At 39.1% G+C, this 26530-nt stretch overlaps 1 protein-coding gene across 1 annotated transcript in view; it reads left to right on the top strand.

Moving 5' to 3' along the window:
* GRIN3A (glutamate ionotropic receptor NMDA type subunit 3A) overlaps positions 1–26530 on the top strand; it is a 173255-nt gene that overhangs the window by 123287 nt on the left and 23438 nt on the right. The window contains exon 6 of the mRNA XM_007968548.3: positions 9172–9323. Within this exon, the coding sequence (XP_007966739.3) occupies positions 9172–9323 (152 nt within the window). The remainder of the gene's footprint in view (positions 1–9171; positions 9324–26530) is intronic.

The following is a 26530-nucleotide window of genomic DNA, read 5'->3' as shown; positions in this document are numbered from 1 at the left end:
CAAAGGGAGAAAAAGAAAAAGCTAGAAAAATAAACAACATTCAGCATATAATCCCATTTTTATGTAACAATGAAAAATTTCTCATTTTTTATGGCATCCGGGGATGTTACATTTTATTTCCGTCCTAGTTGCACTGGGTAACTGAGGTCCCTTCTGCCATTAGGAGCTACTAAGAATGAATCATGTGTAGAGGACATAAGAATGAGGGGCTCCATCTTCCACCTTTATCTTCAGGGGACAACTCTATCTTGTCAAAAGACAGTGGTAAGATGGCTTGTTTGCCTCTGCTGGACCCTAGTGCCAGATGTCACACAATTAACTCCCCACTGGTTTCCTGTTTACATTTCCATCTGTGTTCCTGAGACTTAGTGTCTTGCAGTTCCCATCATCTCTAGGCATCACATTGTTTTCAAAGGAGATGGGCACAAAATGGCGCATGGAAAAGCCCTCCCTGCAAGGGAGCAGAAATACTGCAGGTTTTAATTGAGAGAATATTGTTATAATTGTGAGGTTATTCTCAAAATGGATGGGGTACACCTCAGAAAATTTAATTCAATTCTGCTTCTGCCAATAAGTTTATAGCCCGAAAACATAACTCAGTAAAATACAAAAGGAAGATACGTATAAATTACACAAAACAATGTGGTAGAAATACTAGTCAAAGCCTTAACTGCTACTTTTGTTAAACATATGAATTTCACAATTTTTTTATTTTGAGACTAAGTCTCACTCTATCGCCCAGGCTGGAGTGCAGTGGCGCGATCTCAGCTCACTGCAACCTCCGCCTCCCAGGTTCAAGCAATTCTCATGCCTCAGCCTCCCAGGTAGCTGGGATTACAGGTGCCCGCCACCACACCTGGCTAATTTTTGTATTTTTAGTAGAGACAGGGTTTCACCATGTTGGCCAGGCTGGTCTCAAACTCCTGGCCTCAAGTGATCCACCCGCCTCAGCCTCCCAAAGTAATGGGATTACAGGCGTGAGCCACCTACAGTCTAAATAATAAAGCTCACATTTCAATAAATTCAATAAACTTAAATGTTATTAGAAGATAGCATATATTTTTAACAATTTAATTGAGAGAAATAATTTCATGAATTTTTAAGAAAATATTTCTCTCAATTAAATTGTTAAAAATATATGCTATCCTTTGACAACATTTAAGTTTCTTGAACTTATTAAAATGTGAACTTTATTATTAAGTTAGACTGTATAGGCATAAAAAAAATCATCAAAGTGGTTTATGAGCAATACTTGGTCATTTAGGTTACAGGAATGTTTTATATGCCTACCCATATCCTTTCACAGGGTTTAGTACAATGCTAGGCATATAACATTAATGTAATAAATGAGGTATTACCTATTAAATAATGAATTAGGTTTGAAATAAGTGCCTAATTCACTCACTTAGGTAGTTAATAGCTTGTACTTATACTTTCCCAAATGTTTAAATGTACTTAGGAGAGAAAACAGAGTGCAATGATTCCTTCATGCTGAATGTACCGTCACTGTATATAGTAGTAACACACTCAGTACTCTATGTGTGACACTCAGTGTAACTACTGCGGTGGTCTGAATGTTTGTGCCTCCCCAAAATTCATATGTTGAAACCTAATCCCCAAAGTGATGACATTAGGTCATGAAGTTTCCACCCTAATAAAATGGAATTACTGTCCCTATGAAATAGGTTCAATGAAGCTCATTCACCCTTTTCAGCATGTGAGGACCTAGCTACCCAGCACCATCTATGAACCAGAAAGCAGGCCCTCACCAGACACCAAATCTACCAGTGCCCTGATCTTGGACTTCCCAGCCTCCAGAACTATAAGAAACAAATTTCTTTTGTTTTTAAGTCACCCAGTCTATGATATTTTGTTATAGAAGCCTGAACAGACTTAGATAACTATTAACTATCCCTCCCAACTTCAGCATTCTGCATTTATCTTGACTTAAAAGGGAAAAGTAAGGCAAATAAGAAACAGTGGCTCCACACTGAGTTTGTAACCGTTTCAGGAGTACTCATTGGTACAGAGTATATAGCAAAGCAAACCAAAACTATTAAGGATTCGAAAGCATGTGGAAAGCCTTTGGTTGAATTAAATACCATAAACCAGGAGCACAAATACATATTGTGCACAGGGAAGAAAAAAAAACTGTTGAGATAAATGAATACATGTCTCCAATTTGTGCATTGCAGTTAGCTGACAATAAAGCTCAAATAAGGAGAAAGAGTAATGTAACTGCAAAATAATGATGTGTGACCTTTCTGCCAAAGACCTTTGCCTGCTTTTAGGTTTGTTCTTTTACTTGCTTTCCAATAATTATTTAATACAGTGCTTGGAAAACTGGCTCTGGAGTCTGAGTGCTTGGGTTAGGATAAAACTGCTGTTACTAACTGGCAAGTTATCTAACCTACTCCTCAAGTTATCTAACCTACTCCTCACCTGCATAATGGGGAGATGAATAGGAAATTTATGATAGAATTGTTGTGAGGATTAAGTAATGCATATGAAGCATATACTATAGGAACTTGTTTGGCCCATAAGAAGTGCTCAACAAATTATCATTATATAGTATATTGATTAATACATTGAGACCAATTAACTGTAAAATTCTTCCAAGATAGTCTTCATAAGTCTCAACTCCCACACATTTCTCTCCCCACTTTGATGTGCTGAGGTTAAGGGAAACCCATTTTATAGTCCCTTTATAGTTGGGACCATTACAATATGTTCTTAACCATTATCCCAGAGTAGTTAAATATGGTATTCCAAGGACAGACTGCAAAATTGAATAAATCTTTCTTCCTGAAGCCTTTTTAACCCTATCTGAGATGCTATTTTCAAAACAGTTTTTCCAACCACATTTCGGAAGATTCTTTCAGTTTACAAATTTCTAACTATACATTTGCTAGCCAAAATATATTTCCACCACTCGTAGCTGAATAAAGCTGATTTATCCATGGTGAAGAGATCAGGATTCTATTCTGAAAATTGTCCTCTTGGGCTATTAAGCTGTATCCAATTTCCAGGATGCCTGATGCCTTCATCTTTAGGGTTGAAGGATTCCATTTTGCTTCATCCATCAACTGCAAAATAGTCAACCCTGTCTTTATTGCAAAGCCACGTTTCTAATAATAATGAAAGCAACTCAGGCTGCTAAGTTGAGTCAGCAATTTAAAATGAGAATTCCTTGACCAATGAACACAAGCAAATCTGAAAAGCAACTGATAAATGGGGGCAGAAAGAAAACCCTCAAGGTTTTATTATTTTATGTTTTTGAACAAAATGGATTTTTATCTCTTTTAACAAATAACTTTTTATCATCACATAATTTATTTTCCTATTTTTCCCATCATTCCATGTGCATAGTTTGTTTTCATTAGCTAAAAATGATTATATTGCTAGAAATCATTAAAATATCAGTATTCAATAAATGTGTTAAAATAGACATTTTAAAGGGATAGTAATCTGTTTTTAGCAACTGCTGCAAATTAACCCAGACATGATCGAGTGGAGTGATTTAATATTTATTATTTCTTGTGTAACAATTTTTATAAATGTCTCTGAAACTTCAACATAGCTTTATCATTAAGGAATCTTAACACTTTTGTTGTAGTGTCAAAATTCTATTCTTAGAATACGTAGATTTATCGTAAGTATGAAGGTAAAAATTTAAAACTTTCTTATCATACACTTTTGTCTTATCTACCAAAAATATCATCATCAAGAATGACTTCAAGATGCCATCTCTCATCCTCTCCTCTAGAACCAATCTCTTGTTCCTCTGAATTTTCACAGAGCTTTGCCTGTCCTCATTGTGTCCTAGGCATTATATTTTACCTTTTTTTGAATTTATGCCTCACTCATCTTTTTTAACAAGAAAAGTCAAGTAACTTTCTACCAATTTGTGTAGTTTTTTTTTTTTTAATGTATACCTCATTTCACTCATGCCACCATAAGCTTCTTATAGAAAGACTCTGTGTCTGCTTTAACTTAGTAACTTCCATAGCATATGAAAGAGTGCCTGACTTTTTAATGATTGCCATTCTAACTGGTGTGAGATGGTATCTCATTGTGGTTTTGATTTGCATTTCTCTGATGGCCAGTGATGATGAGCATTTTTTCATGTGTCTGTTGGCTGTATGAATGTCTTCTTTTGAGAAATGTCTGTTCATATCCTTTGTCCACTTTTTGATGGGGTTGTTTGTTTTTTTCTTGTAAATTTGTTTGAGTTCTTTGTAGGTTCTGGATATTAGCCCTTTGTCAGATGAGTAGATGGCAAAAATTTTCTCCCATTCTGTAGGTTGCCTGTTCACTCTGATGGTAGTTTCTTTTGCTGTGCAGAAGCTCTTTAGTTTAATTAGATCCCATTTGTCAATTTTGGCTTTTGCTGCCGTTGCTTTTGGTGTTTTAGACATGAAGTCCTTGCCCATGCCTATGTCCTGAATGGTACTACCTAGGTTTTCTTCTAGGCTTCTTATGGTATTAGGTCTAACATTTAAGTCTCTAATCCATCTTGAATTAATTTTCGTATAAGGAGTAAGGAAAGGATCCAGTTTCAGCTTTCTACTTATGGCTAGCCAATTTTCCCAGCACCATTTATTAAATAGGGAATCCTTTCCCCATTTCTTGTTTCTCTCAGGTTTGTCAAAGATCAGATGGCTGTAGATGTGTGGTTAGAATGGCAATCATTAAAAAGTCAGGAAACAACAAGTGCTGGAGAGGATGTGGAGAAATAGGAACACTTTTACACTGTTGGTGGGATTGTAAACTAGTTCAACCATTATGGAAAACAGTATGGCGATTCCTCAAGGATCTAGAACTAGATGTACCATATGACCCAGCCATCCCATTACTGGGTATATACCCAAAGGATTATAAATCATGCTGCTATAAAGACACATGCACATGTATGTTTATTGTGGCACTATTCACAATAGCAAAGACTTGGAATCAACCCAAATGTCCATCAGTGACAGACTGGATTAAGAAAATGTGGCACATATACACCATGGAATACTATGCAGCCATAAAAAAGGATGAGTTTGTGTCCTTTGTAGGGATATGGATGCAGCTAGAAACCATCATTCTCAGCAAACTATCACAAGAACAGAAAACCAAACACCGCATGTTCTCACTCATAGGTGGGAACTGAACAATGAGATCACTTGGACTCGGGAAGGGGAACATCACACACCGGGGCCTATCATGGGGAGGGGGGAGGGGGGAGGGATTGCACTGGGAGTTATACCTGATGTAAATGACGAGTTGATGGGTGCTGACGAGTTGATGGGTGCAGCACACCAACATGGCACAAGTATACATATGTAACATACCTGCACGTTATGCACATGTACCCTAGAACTTAAAGCATAATAATAATAATAAAATAAAAATAAAATAAAATTGAGCTTTATATACAAAAAAAAAAAAAAAGAAAAAGAGTGCCTGACACAGAATAAGCACTCAACACATGTTTATGGAATTAATCAATAGATGAATAGGTGAGCAATAAATGCTTATCAAATGCAAAACAATTCTGCCATGATTACACTAATGTGGGTTGGAATGATTAGCTTTAAGAGGGTTTTAGGAGAAACAATTAGTGAGTGTCCTTCCTCGTGAATTTTCTCATAATCATATAGAAATTAAAGCTGTTCTCACACCATTTCTACATAACTTACTGAAAAGTTTATAAGTAAAATCTACCTGTGAATAACATATATTTATGTTTACTAGAAACAAACCAACAATTTAGAATATTATGTTTTTTAAATGAATTATCTGGTTTAAGGCATTACATCAATGTGCATATAGTGTTGAGGACTGCATTAAAGGGAGAGAGATAAGTATTTCCTTGGTATGGTCACGTGTTGTAATGGACATGGTGGGAAGAGCATTAGTTTTAGAATCAAACAGATCTATTTTAAAATGCTGGCTTTGCCAACTACTAGCTATGTGTGACCTTGGCAGTTTATTTATTCAATCTTTTTTTTTTTTTTTTTTTGAGATGGAGTCTTGCTCTGTCACCCAGGCTGGAGTGCAGTGGCGCAATCTCTACTCACTGCAAGCTCTGCCTCCCAGGTTCATGCCATTCTCCTGCCTCGGCCTCCCAAGTAGCTGGGACTACAGGTGCGTGCCACCACGCCCGGCTAATTTTTTGTATTTTTAGTAGAGACGGGGTTTCATCATGTTAGCCAGGATGGTCTCGATCTCCTGACCTCATGATCTGCCCACCTCAGCCTCCCAAAGTGCTGGGATTACAGGCATGAGCCACCATGCCTGGCCTATTTATTCAATCTTTAAGTCTCCAAGTAATACACATTCTGGTGTGGGTTCATGTAGGGATACATGTGGAATAATGCTTGGCACACAGTGGAGCCCAGTATGTCCTAGTACTTATTATTAGAATCCAAGGATGATTTAACTGAGCTGTGTGCCACAATCTGTTGTTGTTGTTGTTGTCATCGCTGTTGATGTTGTTGAAAACTGTTGACCCAGGGAGGAAAAACACATTGATATTTGGCAAACCTGGTTAATTATCCTAACCATCAACCAACTCCTACCAGACAGTAGCAAGTCCTCCTATACTTTGTTCTTATATGGCCCGGTTCTCCCTTATGGCACCTATCTCAATTGTAATGAAATAATAATTATGCTGTGTCTTGTTTAATATCTGTTTCTCCTGTAGAGTGCACATTCCATCACAGCAGTGACCACATCCACCTTGGTCACTGCTAAGACCTGACCACTTAACATGGTGCCTATTTACTCAGGGAAGATTTGTTGCCTGAATGAATGAATGAATGAATAAACGAATGTGTGAGTGAGTCAGTGAATCAGTGAATATTATGATACGCTTGTGCCTAGTATTGTGCCTGATGTGCAAATAAGTCCTGAATAATGTTTGTGCAGTTGAATTGGAAACAACATTCATTATGTTTCTAAAGAAAACTGATTACTTCCTTCTAATAAATTACCCATTATATTTTAAAATGTTATTTAATAATAACATCAGCAGAATCAAAAGCTACCCATCCAAACTCTTTTGTTTCCAGTCCTGCCTTTCAAACCAAAATTACTAGGCATAAAACAGGCACTCAAAATAGCTCTTTGAATGGAAAATTCTAATCATGCTTTTGACATTGTCATCATTTTCTTGACTCCCTATTGTTAAGGAACAAATAATATTATCATCAGAAAAAAAAATACAATCCATTAAAACTCAGTTTTTTATGCATTATTTCATCTCTTTTATTGGTTATACACACATCTCAAGCCTTTTTTAAAGAAAAAGATTGTGTATCTGAATTAAAAAAAGAAACAAAAATCAGTGCTCTTGAAATTGAATTGTAAGATAGAATAATTATAGGAGATATTTGTTTATATTAAGTATCTTTGGATGCTTGACAGTCTTTTAGTCCTTATCCACAAAAAAGGAACTAACTCTATTTTTAATCTCTCTTCCTCAATCATGTTGAAGGCAAAAAAAAAGTGTTGTGGGTTTTTTTACTATTCTGTCCAATAGCTAAAACAAAATGTAGCTAATTAGCTTCTTTGACATGGCTCATCAAAGAGGTTAACAGTATAGTAACACTTTGGAAAGCAAGTAAAACCACACAGTGTGAGGATACAGAGTCTAAGCTGACTAATAAAACTCTGACAACAAATTAACTCCATCTTTATGTTTGTCCCTCATTCCTTCCCCTGCCTCCCTTGCCCTGCATTACCACCACCCTTTCACTTAACACATCCTTGGTTTTGTTAAAAAAAAATAATAAGTATTATGACAAGCTGGGCACATGGCTCACACCTGTAATCCCATCACTTTGAGAGACTGAGGTGAGTGGACTGGTTGAGCCCAGGAGTTCAAGACCAGCCTGGACAACACAGTGAGACCCTATCTCAACAAAAAATACAAAAATTAGCCAGGGTGGTGGTGTGTGCCTGTGGTTCCAGATACTTGGGGGGCTGAGCCAGGAGGATCACTTGAGCCCAGGAGGTCAAGCCTGCAGTGAGCCATGATGGCACCACTGTACTCCAGCCTGGGCAACAGAGCAAGACCCTGTCTCAAAAAAAAAAAAGGTATTATCACATATATATGCATATATATGTATTGCTAAAACTATATTGTTTGGTTTTGAATGCTTTAGTATTTACACAATGAACTCATGCTGCAAATAATCTTCTGGAACTGACCTTTTTCACTCAATGGCATATTACTAGGGGTCATCCATATTGTTGCCTCTAGTTCTAGTTCATACAGTTTTTATTATGTAATATTCCATCTGTGCAAATAGTCCACAGTTTCATTACCCATTCTCTTGTCAAAGAACAGTTGGGTTGTTTCCAGTTTTTGCTATGACAAACAGTTCCTCTAAGAACAGTTTTGTACACATCTTCTGGTATGCTTGTGGTGGAGATCTTTGGGAATAGACTCAGGAGCAGAATTGCTGTTCTTAAAATATGTAAATGTTCAACCATACAAAGTAATACCAAACTGCTTTCCAAAATGGTTGTGTAAATTTTCAGTATGTATTACAGCAAGCAATATATAAATAATCTTATTAATCCTCATCTTCTCTAACACTTGGCATTACCTCTTATTTATTTATTTATGGACAATTTAAGATGGTTTTTATAAGTTCCTGTTAATGTTTTAGTTCTCATACTGTATTGTCTATTCACATGGTCATATTATATTATTCAAAAATTAAAAATAAATTTTAAAAAGTAAGAAAGGGTCATCATTAACATTGATAAGAGAATGTCACCAACCACAGACTAAGATTAATCCAATTTTGTGTATTTAATGTTCAGAGGAGGGGTTCTGGAAGAAGTAGATAGGGAATCCAAGCCCTGATAAAGACCCCAAAGATTACCTCTAAGGAATGTATTAAAGGGAAAGGCAGAAGATCTTAAAATGTTTCACTAACACACTGTGCACAGCCCATTCCTCTCCTTTTCCAACTTAATTCATCTACTCAGAGATGCAGCTGATTCAAGGGTAATCGTTACTAGGAATATCCTCGAGTGCTTTGAAAGAAAGTTGATGAAAACTCATCACGCCCTTTTTTTAGGTCTGACAGCAGTATCACACAAGTATGTACTGTGGCAGCAATCTCTCAGGAAGGGTGTAAAAAATTCATCTGAGATTGTATTTTCTCCTAGGATACGGCATTGGCCTCCCACCCAACTCTCCATTGACCTCCAACATATCCGAGCTAATCAGTCAATACAAGTCACATGGGTTTATGGATGTGCTCCATGACAAGTGGTACAAGGTGGTTCCCTGTGGCAAGAGAAGTTTTGCTGTCACGGAGGTATGGAAAGATGGCTGAAAATGGTGACATGTTGTATAGCTGTACCTCAGAGAACGTAAGGAAATGCTATTACTTGTGCCTCATCATCTAGGTTATTGCATTTACTAGACTCTTACATAATATTAGGATTACTTTTCACTTTGCCCAAAAAGCGTCCATTCCTATAGGAATTGACAGGGAAGCATGTTTGTCTTAGATTTAAATGCGATGCTATTTTAATGTGTAAATATCTAAATTTCTACTTTTCCCCATGACCTATATCCACAAGTACAGAAGAAATGCTGTTCTGAATTACAGCAATAGTATCTGAGACTGACATGAACACTGTTTGATTTAATCGTTAATTGATGGACATGATGTGTACTTCAAAATATCCTGCAAAATCTAATCAAAACATTGCTAAATTACCAATGGTTACCACCTAAAGATGAAGCCTTCGTGGATGTAGATTATAGAGTCATAGATTTTTAAAACTGAAAACAATCAATTCCCTTCTTTTATAGTTAGGAAAAGAGTACCCAGAGATACTCAGTGGTTTCCCCAAGGCACACAAATAATCAGAATCTGTTTCTTTCTATTGCAGTACTCTGACTTTACAATGTAATTAGAAAGAAACCTATAAAATAAGGCAGAAATTGGATGATTAAAATTGGAGACTGGAAGGTATAACCAAAGCCACAGGCTCAGATATTTAAAAGAGGAGCCAAATATACCTGAACAAGGTCAGCCTGACAATTAAAAACAAAACAAAACAAAAAACACCTAAAGCGAATAATAATGGCTTCAAGTAGTCTCTTTGCCAAGAACTCCCGAATTTGTATTTCAACACAGACCCTTATTCTGAGCTCCAGACCATATATCCACCTTCCTATTTGACATCTCCACTTGAATATCCTCCAGGCATCTCAAATTTAACTTGTCAAAAGCTGAACCCTTGATCGTCCCTCCTAAATCTATTTTTCCCCCTGTGCCTCACATCTTGGTAATGGCACCTCTGGCCATCTAGTTACTCATTCTGGAAACTGGCAGGGATCCTTAATGCCTCCCACATCTCATCTTCCGCATTCATCAACAAGCCATGTCTTTTCCTTCTATAAAATATGCCTCAAATATGCCCATTTATTGTCATCTCCACTGTTGTCACTCGAGTCCAAGCCATCATTCTTCACCTGGACCACTATAAAAGTCTCCTAACTGGCTCTCTGCTTTCACTCCTGCCTCCTCAAATTTTTCCATGTGGCAGATCATTCTTTGCTCAGAAGCCTGCAGTGGCCTCCCATGTTAATGGGACAAAAATCTGAAATGTTGGCATGGCCCACAATGCCCTGTGGGACCTGGCCCTGCCCACCTCCCAGCCTCATCCCACGCCACTTTCCTCCTGGCTTCCCTGCACAGGGTGTTGCCTCCTCTTCCTCAAATACTCTACCCTCTGACACTTGCTCAGCTGAATCCTTTACATTATAAACTCCCAGCTGAAATCTCCCTTCTTGGTTTTTTATAATCCCAGACCAATATGAATCATATCTCCCTTTATAATCTCATATATCTCACATTATTTCATAGCCCTTGTCATAATTTATAAATTATACTATTTCTAAACAAATACTTAACTGAGTTTTTGTTTTAGTGTATCCCTTCATTAAACTGTAAGAGCTTGGTGAGGGGCAAAGATTTTGTTTGCAATTGTATTGTCAATGTCTCATATATAGTAGCACCCAGTGATTGTGGAATAAAGAATCAGAGAAATTGGACAGCGTACCTGAGAAAATGTTAGGGAGCAGAAAGTAAAAGCATACATTGGGAGTGAAATTGGTAGTGTACTATTTGGGGGGACAAATAGTGTCCCCCCAAAATTAGTGTCTACCTAGGACTTCAGAATGTGACCTTATTTGGAAATAGAGTCTTTGAAAAGGTAGTTAATGAAGTTAAAATGAGGCCATACTGTATTCAAGTGGGCCCTAAATTCAATTATGGATATCCTTATAAGGAAACCCTGTGGAGAGACACACAGGGAAGAAGTCCATGTGACAACAAAGGTAGACACTGGAATGTGCAGCTACAAGCCAAGGAAATGCTAAAGATTGCCAGCAACCCTCAGAAGCTAGGAGAGAAGCATAAAACATGTCCCTCAGAGCTTCCAGAGGCAACTAACCCTGCTGACACCTTGATTTCAGACTTTTGGCCTCCTAAACTGTGAGAGAATAAATACCTGGGTTTTTTTGTGTGTGGTTTTTTTTGTTGTTGTTGTTTTGTTTTTGTTTTGTTTCGTTTTGTTTTTTGAGACGGAGTCTTGCTCTGTCACCCAGGCTGGAGTGCAGTGACACCATCTCAGCTCACTGCCAGCTCCACCTCCCAGGTTCATGCCATTCTCCTGCCTCATCCTCCCGAGTAGCTGGGACTACAGGCAACTGCCACCACGCCCGGCTAATTTTTTGTATTTTCAGTAGAGATGGGGTTTCACCGTGTTAGCCAGGATGGTCTCGATCTCCTGACCTCATGATCCGCCCGCCTTGGCCTCCTAAAGTGCTGAGATTACAGGCATGAGCCACCACACCTCGCAAAATTTCAGTTGTTTTAAGCCACCAAGTTTGTGGTAATTTGTTATATCAGCCCTAGGGAACTAATACAGATAGATGATAGACATCTAGATGATAAGGATAAAGATGTAGATAGATGATTGATAGATAGATAGATAGATAGATAGATAGATAGATAGATAGATGCAAGCTGGTCAATGCCCTTGGTAATTAAGTTTACTTCTGATTATCTTGGAAGCCATGACAAAAAGGAATATAAGATGGGTTGGGCATTTTTTTAATTGGAAAAAGAAGAAGTTAACCTATCTTTAGTGCTAGATTCTAAAATAATTCTTTTTGAAAAATGACATTGAGTAACAGAGTTAGCAGTGATTGCAAGAAACAAAAACATTTCTCCTCTGGATAACTTTTGTATTGATCAAACGTTTGAAGGAAGCAAGAGGAAAATGGGGACTTAGGGAGCTAGCACATTCTGTTTCCTACCATGTGATAGAAACTATATAAGGAACATTAACTTGGTTCTCTCTACAACCCTGTAAAGTAGACATTTTTATCTTTATTTGGAGAGATTTGCCTGGCTTGTCCTAAAAGAAATGAACTTGGGCCTATACCAGTCAATTGAGTTAAGTCAACCAAGGAAGGAAACAAACCAGTTGCCTAACCTGTGCCAAGTAACAATTACTTGGTGTTTTCTATCATTTGTTGTGACCATAGCTGACTCAAGTCAACATCTTCAAGTGATTCAGAATTGACAGCAAGACAAGGCTGGGTGCAGTGGCTCATGCCTGTAATTCCAGCACTTTGGGAGGCCAAGGCAGGCAGCTCATTTGAGCCCAGGAATTCAAGACCAGACGAGGCAATGCAGTGAGACTCTATCTTTACAAAACAGATTTTTAATTTAAAAAATTTGAGAGCAAAGTATTAAGAGAAAAGGAGCCTCCCAATCCTGTCCCCAAAGCCAGCATTCCTGAATGATTTTAACCTCCCTGATCGCATGCAAGCCTCTAGGCTGTTGTCATTTCAGAGGATCATCTGACCAAGACTTCAGCTGGAGGGACCATATGATTCCCAGGTGGAGGAAGACCTAAGGACACACAGCTCTGCAGACTCAGAACCTAACTCTACCTGGACACACAGAAGGGAACACACTATCGGAGACTTACCAACACAATTATTAACATAAACCTATGTCAAATTTATTCCAAAGAAAAAGTAACCTAAAACAAGATACACTTGAAGCCATACATTTCTGGATTTGAATCCCATCTCTACCAATTAACAGCTGAATTACTTAACTGCTCTCAAGTCTGAGTCTCCTCATCTATGAATGGGTATGATAAAACCTGCCATCTCATTTTGTTCTAAGAATAAGAGGTCATTTATGGAAGCTCAGAATGGTGAATAGTAAATAACAGAATTACTAATTCTTCCTCTCCCTACATTAGGATATCTTCAGGTGTCTATGGCTCTTTTTAAAGTGAAGAAATATTTCCAGAAACCCTCCATTAGATTTCCTCGTATTTCATTGGCCAAAATTATATCTTCTGCCTATGTCTAAGCCTATCATTGGTAAGGGAATGGGTTCACCATGATGGATTAGGCCAATCATGACTCATCCCCTAGCATTGGCGATTGCACAGCCTCCCTTGAAACACAGGGTCACATCGAGAAGTGTGAAGGCCTAAACAAAAGCAGTATTCCCTTAGGAAGGAGGAGACAGAAGCATAGGTGTTGAATAAGCATCCAACCACTTCTACTCTCACTCTGTAGACTTTGAAAGCTGCTTCTTCTCTCATCCCACCTACCACCAGCCATCTGCACAATGAGGTATTTTGATTTAATCATCTGCAAAGCAAGTCCTCCCAGCTTTGATACAGTGATTCTGGCTTCCCTTAATATTGTCCTAAAATATGAATATTCAGTATTCTATACAGTATAGTGTAATGGTTAGAAACATGGGCTTTGAAGGCAATTCTAGATTTGAATCCCAGGTCTACCAACTGTGACACCAGGACATGTTATTTAAGCATTCTGAGACTCAGCTACAAACTGGGGAGATAGTTGTATATACTTTATAGGATTGTGGCAAAAATGAAATTCAATAGTGCTCTTCAAATATTGGGCATATTCCTAAATATGATAACCACAAAGTTACCCACGTTCTTAAGGATTATGAGGTTTCACCGTATATGTTACAGGGTTATATGGATTTATCAGCAATTTCAAACAAAATCAAATTAAGTGTAGACCAAAAAAAAAAGATGTTTTGAAAAACAAGTATCAGTGAAAGCCATAAACTATTGAGATGATGCATCTAAAGTACAGCAAAATGTTTTCCATTGCAGTTTTTCACAGGCCAGATACAGGGGAATGGCAGATGGGAAATTCTAGATGTAGTTAGCTGGAAGCATTGAATAAGAGGCTAATATCAGGATCAACTTGTGCTTGTCAAGGCAATGTTGGGCCCACATTCCAGGTCAGCTAAATTTGAAAGAGAGCTAGGAATGAGAAGAATGGAGGAAAGTTGTGTCCTTACCTTCAGGGACAGAAATAACAGAGTTCTGGTAACATCAGTTTGTGTAGAGATAGGAGGGCCACACACACACAGAGCTCTTCTTCCTCAGGGATGCTGGTCTGCTGTATGGTGTATCCTGGTCTATGGAATAGGAAACTTTTTTGTAATAATGCTTACCTGGGTACATTTAAACAGCAATGCATATTCTTGTATGACATTTTTGCTTTGAACAACCTAAGACAGAATTTCAGGATTGTCCTCACAGAACCTAAAGATTGACGTAATTAAATGAAACCAATCTTCAGTTCATTGACTGAGCTTGGTCTCCTCTGCACAAAGACCCTCTCCCTGCTGGATTTCCCATTGCTCAATACACTAAGTCTCCAACTGCGATTTTTTTCTTAACTTTCTCCCAGAAAAGGTCAGAAGAAGAAAGCATACTTATTAATGTTTCGCTTGTCATCCCTTTTGCCTCAAATGGCATACACTGCCAGGCTCTGTTAGTGTGGGGAACCAGGATTAACTTTGAAATCAGACAAGCTATCCTTGAAGCCTACTTCAACCACCAACTTACTTTTGGCGAGTGCCTTAATCCAACTCAGCTTTAGCTTCTTCAGCTCATCAGTGACTGTTGCGTGGAGTAAATAAAATGATGGTCTCATACACATGGCCCTCCTCCTTCCCCCTGCCCAGGGGCAGGAGTGCAGGGCACAGTGCAGAAGAACCAGGTATATACTCTGGCTGGTTCCCCTCCCAACAGGTGCCCCTGACCCCTGAGGATTCCATTCTTCGGTTTACTTTTTACCTTACATACCATTTTGCCAGTTACAGTTCCTGCGTAAGTCTGTTGCTATAGAGCAATTAAACACCGTCTTTCGCTCTGAAAAAAAATTCTAGTTTAGATAACGAATTATATGGTGACCTAGTAATAAAATTACTAGGTGCCTTTTTCCCCCATTTCTGGCAGTTGCACATTAATACTTGGCCCAATGTGAGAAGCTTGACCTATTCACCTTCCATCTCTTTGCAGCCCCAGAGCTATCTAGCCGCAGTTTCTCTGGAAGATAAACTCATTTTTTTTCCTGAATTTCAGGGCTTTATCTGCTCCCCAGAGTCACTTAGGAAATTGCAGGTCCAATTCTGCCGACCAGACTCTGGCAATTTTCAAAGAGGAATTTTAAATTGACCTCAGGTGTTTCCCCATAGTCCTCCCTGCACACCTGTGCCTCTGCCCACAGTGGACTCATTGTCAATCAATGCCATTCGGGAAAACATATGGCAGGGTGTAAATTTCCTTCATTTTCCTTTGACTCAGAAAAAAAAAAATTAACTTTTTTCAACTCCTCAAGTGAATTTAAGAACTCCAGGGCAAGAGTTTTATGACATCAGTTATTCGCAAACCAGGAAAGCAAGGCAGCAGACCACAGTTTAGCAACCTCTAAAATTCTTCAAGGGATTACTAACATATCCAGATGATAACTTCTTTTTGTGAGCCTCCTTTAAATAATAGTTTGAATAACGCACTTTTTACCAAGTGGGACTAGTCAGGAAGAAAGAGGAAACAGTGATCTTGGTGGGGAGCAGATAGAACAACACTCCAATGATCAAAGGAGAATTTTAAAGAAACTGTTTGCAAAAGTATGATTTAAGGAAACCAGTGAAGATACTACAGTCTCCCAGGGCAGGTGAAGTGAGGGAGCCATGACCACATCTAGGTTCAAAGGGAAGAATTAAGAGAGCCATTTCTAGAACCCAGGGAGAAACGGCAGAGGGCTTTCTAAGAGCCATGGCCATTTGACCAGGGGTACAGCCATCCCACAGTGACCTGCCTGGAAGACACACAGGGAAAAAATACCTGAGTTTGGTCTCCTCCCACCGTTGCATCTTCTACCTCAGGTCAAGGGAGCCTGTCAATATGGTGCAGAGAGGTCCGCTTCCCAGGGCACAAAGCAGGATGAAGAAAGGTGGAAAGTAGATGTGGAAGGGCAGAAGAATATCCAGCACTGTCCCTCATGGCAGATGAATGTGGGATGGGACCAGCCACAGAAAGTGGCCGCAACCCAACCATGTGAGAGTGTGCAGCCTCTGCACCTCCAGACAGGGGTCTAGCCTGCAGGGAGAGAGACCATGTCTTGCACTTGTTGGGAAGGAGAGAGAAGTACAATCAAGTCCACTTAAATGACCTTGGTCTTGAGAGTCAGACCACCCTGGCTCTCCCGTCACTATGAGGAGGCAGCTCTATGTCCTTGAGAAAATTATTTAACCTTTCTGAGCCTCAGTTTAATGCATATCTTGCTTGATTGTTACAAGATTTTCTTGCTGAATCCAGGGATCTCCTCCGCTGTTATTGAGTATGGAGGGAAACAAATACATACTAAGCAAGAAACCAAACACTAGAGTGAAAGCTCTAACCTTGGAACCCAGAGGCCTTGATTACATGGGATAGGGAAAAGGAGAAGCATATTGTGAAACTGTTCAAAAGGAAATCATTAAACTCTCCAGTGATTTTAGTATCATGGGAAGCGCGCAGCAGGAAACAGTGCCCCATATCTGAACTTTCCCCGTCTTTTTACCTCACCCTATTCCTGACACCACCAGCCTCCAACTGACCTTCAGTCCATTCTTGACCCTTCCAATTCTCCCCCAGCCTTTACCTTCACCCACTAAAAGATGGATCCATAGGGCATGGATGGAGTGAAGATGTCTATTAACCTCATTATGAGGTAGTTTTAAAAATGGAAGTCCTTGTTTTTAAGGAGCGTGGTGTAGGAGCAAAAGTAAAAATAACCATGGTATCAAAACATCCACACCAAAATGTCATGAACACAAATTGCTTAGCCTCCCTGACTTCCCTACACTGCAAAACTGAGATATTTTATGTTTCTGCCTTGGTATAAAGAATAGAGATAACATACATCAAAGTGCCTGACACATAGTAGGTGCTAAATGGATAGTGTTAATCATATTTGTCCTGACACTGCTGCGAACCTGTTCCATGACCTTTGACAAATCACTTCACTTCTCTAACCTTATTTCTTTGCCTTAAAATAAAGGACCATGTACCATGGCCAGCAAATAGACGCTGTGATTCTCAACTAAGGTTATTTAAGAGGATTCCTGGCCTAACTAATAGAAAATATGGATCCTGGGGCACAGAGGAGGACAGTGGATGACCAGCCTCCAGCCTGGGCTCCCCATCCCCGACCAGGGACCCAGACTTGATTCCCAAGGACCAACAAAATGCATATATGATATATTAATATGTGTTTACCTATTAATATTTATTGAGAAAATGGAGTTCTCTCATAGCAGATCCATTCTTCCCTCTGTTAACTTCTTGGAAGGTGAAAGGGAAGGGTTAGTCAGCTATACATTGAAAGCCAAAGGGAATCCCACAAGTCAAATTGAGAAGCTTCAATGCCAGTCAGTTTTTTCTGTCCAGTTTATCTTTAATTCATATTAAAAACTCAAAGGGAATGGTTAGGGCAGTGGGGGAGGGCAGAGTTTTAATGCAGTCTTTTCTGCTCTTGACAGCTAGCCCACATCTCAACACCCTCCTGCCCCTTTCTCATTCCTACCCCTTCTCTTTTCCATTTAAAATGTCACTGTCTGCCATTCAACCTGATGAAAGTTGTGGGGAGGCAAAGAGAGTTAATGAGTGTAGATTGCTTTAAATTGAAAACTCGTGTATATCAAGAGCCACCTTGACAGCTGAGTGCTTTCCTTAGAGTAGCCTAAGTAATTAAGTTTAATATTTAAGCCAAGCGTAAGGTCAGATGGAACCTATCCAGGTAGTGTGTTCTGAAAACCTGAAGAAGCACAAAGTTGTACGTGTATTTTTTTATGACGTGGAGTAAAACTGGGCCTGAAGAAAGGGAAGCCAGTCTCGGAAAGACCTCATTTTCATCTGTCTGGCTGCAAGAACAATTTCCAAATTCATTCGTTCTTTCTTTTGCTTCCTTTCTTCCTTTCCTTTTTGTTTCCTGTCTTTCCTTTCCTTCCTTTCCTTCATTCCTTCCCTTCCTTCCCTTTCTTTCTCTTTCTCCCCACTTCCCTTCCTTCCTTTTCTTTCTCTTCCTTTCTCCCATCCATCCATTAGCAAACATGTGTTTAATTCCCATGTAGTGTGTCCCATGCTGGGTGCAGCCAATGCAGAGATGAATACAGAGCTCAAAGGCAGGGAGCTCATAGGAGCTCAAGAGAGACTTGTGAAGAAAAAACCCAATTCCACACCGCCACAGGGGCAGCAATAGATGAAGATACAAGGTAAGCAGTGACACAAACAAGGCCATAATTCACACATGGAAGAGCTAGAGGAAACAGAGCAGGCTTCCTGGAGGAGGTAACCCCTGTAGCGGGAGAATCCTCCAGACAAAACCAGAGTAAAACACTGAGGCATGAAATTATAAGCAATGCAATTTGGCCTTGCCCTTCAAAGACACTGCACCCAATCACACTGGATTGACAGAATTGTATGCCCTCTTAATAGTGCCCCTTCCCCAGGAATTCTAAAATTACAGGTGGCTGCTTTCTTTGGCCCACTTGTTATGCAGTCACAGGTGGACCCACAAGTAAATTATGGGCCTTTACTTTTCCTGTGCTCGGCCTTGTAGCTTCCCTATTACCTCCTCAAAGGCAAGGATATCTTTTCTAGTCTTATATGGAAGGCAGTCTAGAATACAGAAGAATTTCAGCTCTGGAAGCAACATACCAGGATTTGACTCCCAGCTCCACCACTGTGTGTCTATGCAAGCTGTGCAACTTCCAAAACTTCAGATCTTCCTCCAAACCTGGGAATAATAATAGGGCCTGCCTGAAAGTGTGAAATACATTTAATGAGATAGTTTATGGAAAACATCTGGCTTGACAAATGTGCTCTCCTCCTTCCCTGATTACAGAATCATGCACGCAGAAAAAATATATATATATTTGGTGAATAATAAGCATAGACAAGAAATTACAGTTTGTGCACCCACCCTCTTAGGCCCATCTTGGCCCCATCTCGAAAAAAGCAGAAGCATCTTATCATTACAAGCATCTTCTAACTCCAAGATAAACACTCTTTTATTTATTGCTTACGTATGTTACAGAATCAAATAATTTTTTATTGCAAAATGAGAAATGCATGATTCTGGAATTTTCTACTTTTCAAAGTGCTGGTTTAACTAACTTTTGTAGTGTTGTGTTCTTTCTTTCCTCCAGCTCAGTGTCTAAGTATGAGTGAGAAAATATGAAGATGCTTTATACAAACCATTAGGCGGCACTTAAAACAGATCTTTACAGAAACAGTGGTAACTTGGTCTTCGCATGTAGTCAATGGTATTTCAAAATTAGGCTCCCAGACCTACAATTCTCTAATCTTGTTTTCCCCTCCCTCCATATCATCACAACATTAGGGCTGCTTCTCTGTTGCTCTCTGGCTACTGTAAATAACAGAAGTTTGGATTTTGAGAGAAGGAAAACTAATTTCAGCAAATGTCTCCTTCACCCTTGCTAATGACCAAGTAAACAGATCTCTCGGAATGAGTCCCCTTTTTTATATACCAGAGATTCTTGGGCATAAATTATACCCAAGACCACATACTGTTAAGAGATCTTGCTTTTCCCTGGTTAAATTCAGCGAACTCATGAATATTGATGAAATGCTATTTACTATGCAACTAAAAGGTATGAACAGTGCCCAAACTGATTAGGACTATTGTGAGAGACAGTCTTCCTTCCATTTTTTTAGACTTCCATGCACTAAAGTCTGTGGGGGATCACAGGAAATGGGACTCCTCCCTCACCTCTATTCCCTGTGCAGAGATGAGTTGTTTCTGGGCTCTGAGGATTCGGGCTTGAAGAAAGCAGAGAAAGCACGGAAATGTGTGAAGATTGCCATCTAGTGGCTCCTGATGCAAGTTATTACAAAATACTGGAAAAACCATCTTTTTTCTTTCTCACATAAGGCAAAAACCAAGTCTAAAAATGTGAGAAATTGCCCTGACACTTCCTCCAGCGTATCTGAGGACAATTCCTCCCCATGCGACTGTGGGAGTTGGTAGAATTTCAGGACGTGTTGGATGAGAAGGCAACATCATGGGAGAGTCCTGGAGCCTTTATAGAGATGCCCCTCTTCTTATGCAATATAGGTGGCTTCCTGCAACATGAAAGCTTAGGGCTTGCTGGCCAGGGAAGCCAATGCATACCCATGTGGGGCCTCTTCTGAGCTCCTTCCCTCTGTCCTTCTATACAATAAGACTTCAGCCTAGTGTTATGGGTTGAACTGTGTCCCCTAAAAAAAGATATTGAGGTTCTGAGGTCCTAATTCTCAATACCTCAGAATGTGTTCTGGTTTGGAAATAGGGTCATTGCAGACAGGATTGGTTGAGCTGAGATTCAGTCATATTGCAGCAAGAGTGAAGCCCGAATCCAGTATGACTAGTATCCTTATAAGAAGCCATCTACGAAGACAGAGACACTCAGGGAGAGCACCATGTGATGACGAAGGCAGAGACTGGATTTATGCATCTGCAAGTCAGGAAGGCCAAAGATGACCACAAACCACCAGGAGCTAGGAAGAGGCAAGAAAGGGTTGCTCTATAGGTTTCAAAGGGAGCATGACCCTGCCAACTCCTTGATTTCAGACTTCTAGCCTCCAGAACTAGGGGACAATAAATTTCTGTTGTTTAAGCCACCCCATTTGTGCTGCTTCATTACAACAGCTCTTGAAAAATAATTAATACCCTCCACATTTTACTTCTAGTGCCTCTTTCATCCCAGCTCAGGCTCTTCTAGACAAGAATTTGTAGTTGTCATTGTTTCCTAGCTGCTCTCCCAAATACTGGTCTCTTGTCCCGTTCAATCTACCTACAATGCCAGATTAATCTCTGCAAAATATAATTCTGATTAAGTTGTTCTTTTGATAAAACTTCTGCTTTCCCTACTGGATAGAAACTGAATGTCTTAGCCAAACATTCAAAACCCTGCTTCATCTGGTTCTGTCTAGCTCATCTTCTGCTACTTTGCTCAAGTACTTCAGCCATTATAAGCAACTTGCTAATATCTACAACTGCACTCTTTCCCACTTCTGTGATTATGGTACTTGTTCCCTTTGTCTCTCTCAGGATCAAATACTTCATGAAAAAAGAAAAAAAAAGTATTCCTGTATTGTTCCCAGAAAGAAGTAATTTCTCAATTCTCTGAGTTCTTGTAGTTCTTTTCCCTTACCTCTCTGCTGACATGTTTTGTTGTCCATCTTGTGTTATTAATTATAACTCTTTAATGCCTCAATTCACTCAGTGATCAGCAAGTTTTCTGAGCAAAGACCATCTCTGAATGTCCCCATGCTTTACATGTTAAAACATGATTGAATAAACGATGCCCTATGAAGAATAATTGAGTGAATGTTGTCTTTTCTTCAGTGTATGGGGAACGGTCAAACCATCTTATCACTTCATCCAATACCATGCTCTCCCTTGGCCTCCCTACTCCAGTCACACTGGCATTCTTTCAGTTCCTCCTACTTGTTTTGTTCCTCTTACACATGGAGTTTCTTCTACTTGGATCACTCATTCCTTCCCAGAACATCTAGTTAACTTCTGTTTCTTGAGACTGTAGATCAATCATCATTTCCCCAATAAAAGTTTCCTGTTGTTGAAACTCTCCTAGCACCATGTACTTCTCATCTGTAATACTCAAGGCAGGTGCTCCTTTACATCTATGGACATGATAATTTGGTTAATGTCCATCTTCCCACCAAAACTGTAAGCTCCAGGAGAACAGGGACAACAGGAAAAGCATCCACTTTAGGTCAGTATTATATTCTTCTCACAGAGTAGAGCCTCAATAATTATTTGCTGAGAAAACGAATAAATAGCTGAGTATATCTCTGTGTATGTATGCATACAGTCTATTTGAGTTTTTAGGCAAGCCTAAAGTAGGCAATAATTATAATCTCTACCATTCCTGTGCCTACTATGTGATAGGCATTGAGCCTACTTCTTCTTATAATCTATCTCATTTAATCCTGAAAGTGATACTCTGAGTTAGTAATCATCATCCTTGTTTTACAGATGAGTGAAAAGATTCAGATAAGTTAACTCTGCCCAAGGTCACAAAGTTGTTAAATAGCAAAACTTTGATTTAAAACCATACATGCCAAAAACTCATTAAGCACCATCTCAGTATTACAAAAGAAAACCAAACAGATGACAAACCTGATGCTCAGGAACAGTTTAAACTCGGGCTATGTGGTTCTACAGTCTACACTGTGGCTAACGTCAGTACACTTAGATATTAAATATGGTGACTGGCAATGCTACAGAAAGGTGAGAGCTTCCAACCAAATGTCAAGGATATAGGTTCTAGAACAGCTGTGTGATCTGGTCTCCTGACTGGCTTGAAAAAATGAAACCTTATGTGAACCTCAAGTCTCATTTCCATTTCCGTTAGTTTGATTTTCCAATGTCAGTTATTTTTACATGTGACCTACTCATATTTCTTTATCTGAAAACTTTTGAGGGAAAAAAAAAATGACTTACTGAAATAGAAGAGCCATCAAGGCTCCTGGTTTCTTCCAAAACAGTTAGTCAACCCTCTTAATTTACTTGCTTCAGTGAATGTCCTATAGTCCACATCAATCCACAGTGATGAACAGAAGAGTAACAAATAGTGTTTTCTGTGGAAATTACTAAGAATAATTTACAGAGAAAATTGAAACAAATGGCGTTGTGTCCCATAATAATGCTGAACTACATAGTTTGTGAAACGTAGAACAATGAGAACTCAACTTCACATTGACTAAAACTCCAGATCTAGCATAATGTTACATCCTCTACAGCACGGACTAGAATGGTTCTGCTTGTACACCTGAATTATTTCAGTGAAGTGTTACCACCTTCCCAGTACTGTCTGTGTAGCCATTCTATATTCCTGTGACAAGATTTCACCTTCTTATGTAATATTTCTATATACACTACCTCATCTGATTCTTACAATAACACATCAGTAGATAAAGCAGGTGCAAGTATTATCACCATTTCACAGTTGAGTATGTTGGGGCTGGTACAGCAATAGCTTCACTCAAAGGCTCACAGCTAACGAGGTAAAGAGCTGAGGCTGGAACCAACTATTTACCTCCTACGCTCTCTCCTTTACCCTTTGCTACCTCCTAACCACACACTCACATAGGGAAATACAGCTGACTAAGAGTTTTCACACTGGAAGCTCCTTTCTAAATGACTATCAAGGAATTACTCAGAAGAATGTAAGTGAGGAATCCTTAAGAGTGCCTGATGGGCCAGTGATGTTGGTTACTGTGTTTCTCAAGACTGCAATGGAAGGTCGGTAATCAGTCCTCAAACAGTTCTGAACAGGAGGAGTCAACTTTTATGCTGGTATAGTGTGTGAGCAACCTGTATAGTGTGTGAGCAGGCATACTGTAACCAATACCTGATGAATGTTGTTAAATGGCCACATGTACACTTAAGTGTCCAGGGCAGGCTGGTATCCTTTAAGATTTCATCTCTACTAGCAGGGTAAGTAACAATAAAATTAGTAATAATAGCAATAATGATAATGACTTATTATATTGACTAACATTAGTTTTAATACTCATAAAACTGTACAAAATATATATTATTAGCCCCATTTTTCATATGGGAAAACTAATGTCAAGCGACTTGTCCAAGGTCTTACTGCTCGTAAGTGGACAGTTAAGATTTGATGTTGTCCCATTTTAAATCCTTTCTACCTTATAATACCTAATTAATAATACCTAATAATACCTCTTTTTAACCTAATTAATTCAGTCAATTGGGGTAATAATTCAACCATCAAATATTTTAGCTTCCAAATCTTTCCATTTCTATTAAACTATCTAGATCTGTGCTGTCCAATATGATGGCCACATGTAGTTACTGAGCACTGGGAATGTTATGAGCTCTAATTGACATGTGCTGTAAATATAAAATACAGTACAAAAATGTGTAAAACAAATCATTCATAAATGATAATATTGATTACATGTTGAAATGGTAACACTTTGGATATGTTGGGTTAATATAAATATATTATTAAAATTCACTTTTTTGCTTTTTAATGTTACTAAAAATTTTAAACTACATATATTATCAGACAGCACTGCTATAGATTATTATTTCAAGATTCATCTACTTTATCCCCACATACTGATCTTACAGAGAATCAACCAGTATGAAAATGCTTTTGCTGTTGAATTATTCTCATGGCATGAGCCTATAACATAAGATATCAAAACACTGTGCTCTATAGTATATGTCAGACTGTCTTTATTTTTTACCATAATCCAAGCAAGAAAATATGTCATATTGCAAACCCAGAATAAGCTGGTATTCCTTTATCATATATCTATATACTATATTTAGTTTTACAACTTTATGAAGTAAACTTTTTACAACTTTATAAACAACTTTATGAACTAATAGTACATCCCCTTACTGATGATACTTTCTCTTCAATTATCTGCTATTCTATTTTTTTGATGTTGCTTGTAACTCACTAAACCAACTTCATCACTCACTAGTGTGTTGTAACCCACAGTTTGTAAAACTCACAAGAGTGTCTGCAAGTGAGATACTGATTCTGTCTACACAGAGATGAAGGGATATTTTAGCAAATAATATGCCAGATGGACCTGCCAGATGGACCTGGCAGTAATGAATGAGCTGGTGGAGGCCTATAGCTATAGCAAGATCTGTGGCCCATTCAGTTGGCAAAACTGGAGTTCAAAACGCTTCCTCTCTCCTATAGAGTCAGCACGAATGGACCTGTCTAATGCCCATCTGTTGTTCTGTCTGCTCAGCATTACCCCTGTTCTTATAAGGAAGAGCATGTGCTTCTTTTGGTACCTGGTCTTCCTACCCAGCCCCCACTTCCCCACCCCCCCCACCCCGCCCCAGCTCCACCCGTGAGGTTCAAATGGAAACTCCCATATGTTATAAACCATGTCTGGTGGCTCATAGGTGGGAACCCAACCCAAGTGAAACCACTCAGAGCCTACTCCTGGGATTTGTGGGCATCTAACTAGAGCAGGGAAAAGTCCATCTTTTCTGATAATAAAATCCCCAAAGTCTTAACTTGGAATCTGTCACTAGTTGTGTCCTCTGCAATGTAGAAGAATTGCTTTATCATAGGAGAGAGTGAAGGAAAGAGAAGCAGAGGTGAAAGGCACAGAGAGGTCAATGGGCCCAACTCCTTGCAGGGCCAGCTTCGTGGGCATGTGGCCCATGCAGTCACTTAAGGTCCCGTACTTGGTTTAATGTTCTTCTGTGGCCATCTTGAAGCTCTTAATCATTTTCAAACAAAGGACACTGCAAATTACATAACTGGTCCTGAGGCGTTGGTTCCAATTTTTCCTTAAACCCAGTGGGATCCTCATCCTTCCTAAGACTGAATCATTCAGCTCTTCTTTAGATTATGTGAGATTCTTCCAACAAATTATCTTTTGTGCTAAACTTCTTAGAGGTAGATTCTTTTACTTGCAGCCAAGAAACTGGACTACACTGTGGTCAAAGACACAAGATGAGACCAATAACACAATTCTAGAGGCTCCCAGCCCCATTGCATGCCCAAAAGATAGAGTTCTGTCCTTGCCCCTCAGGTTTCTGATTTTTTCAGAACTGCACCTGCAGGGCCTGGATATCTCCCCAGAGAGTCCAGAAAGGTCTTTGTACTTTAGAAAGAACACAGGCTACAGTGGTTGGTAGCATTTAGAGACCAACACTGGTTTTAGGCATCTTGTAATATAATTTAAGGTGGTATCCTTAATATTGCAAATTCAATAGGTTTATATCCAAACTGTACCATGCTCATTTCTCTGAATAACTGAAAAGCAAGCAAATAAGTAAAATAAAACATGTTCCAATATCACAGTCTAATTGGAAAAAGGGGTTTCATTTGTGTAATGCCCATAGTCAGCTTTAAAACATATCCATGGATTATCGTTTGTTTACAGAGGAAAGTAAAACGGCCAGACCTAATGATAAGGTGATCAGTGGCTTAGTTTTGCTAATTCCGGCATGGTTATCTTTAGACTGATATTTTGGCTGAACTATAGAACACAGAACTTGCCAACATTTTTTAAAGTGAAGGAATGTTTGCCTCTTTCAGTTTGATTTAGTGGCCTGAGGTTCCCC

This window comes from Chlorocebus sabaeus, chromosome 12, assembly GCF_047675955.1.
Source record: "Chlorocebus sabaeus isolate Y175 chromosome 12, mChlSab1.0.hap1, whole genome shotgun sequence".
Lineage (NCBI taxonomy): Eukaryota > Metazoa > Chordata > Mammalia > Primates > Cercopithecidae > Chlorocebus > Chlorocebus sabaeus.
The sequence above is the reverse complement of the archived record's forward strand: the minus strand, read 5'-3'. Positions and strand labels throughout refer to the sequence as shown.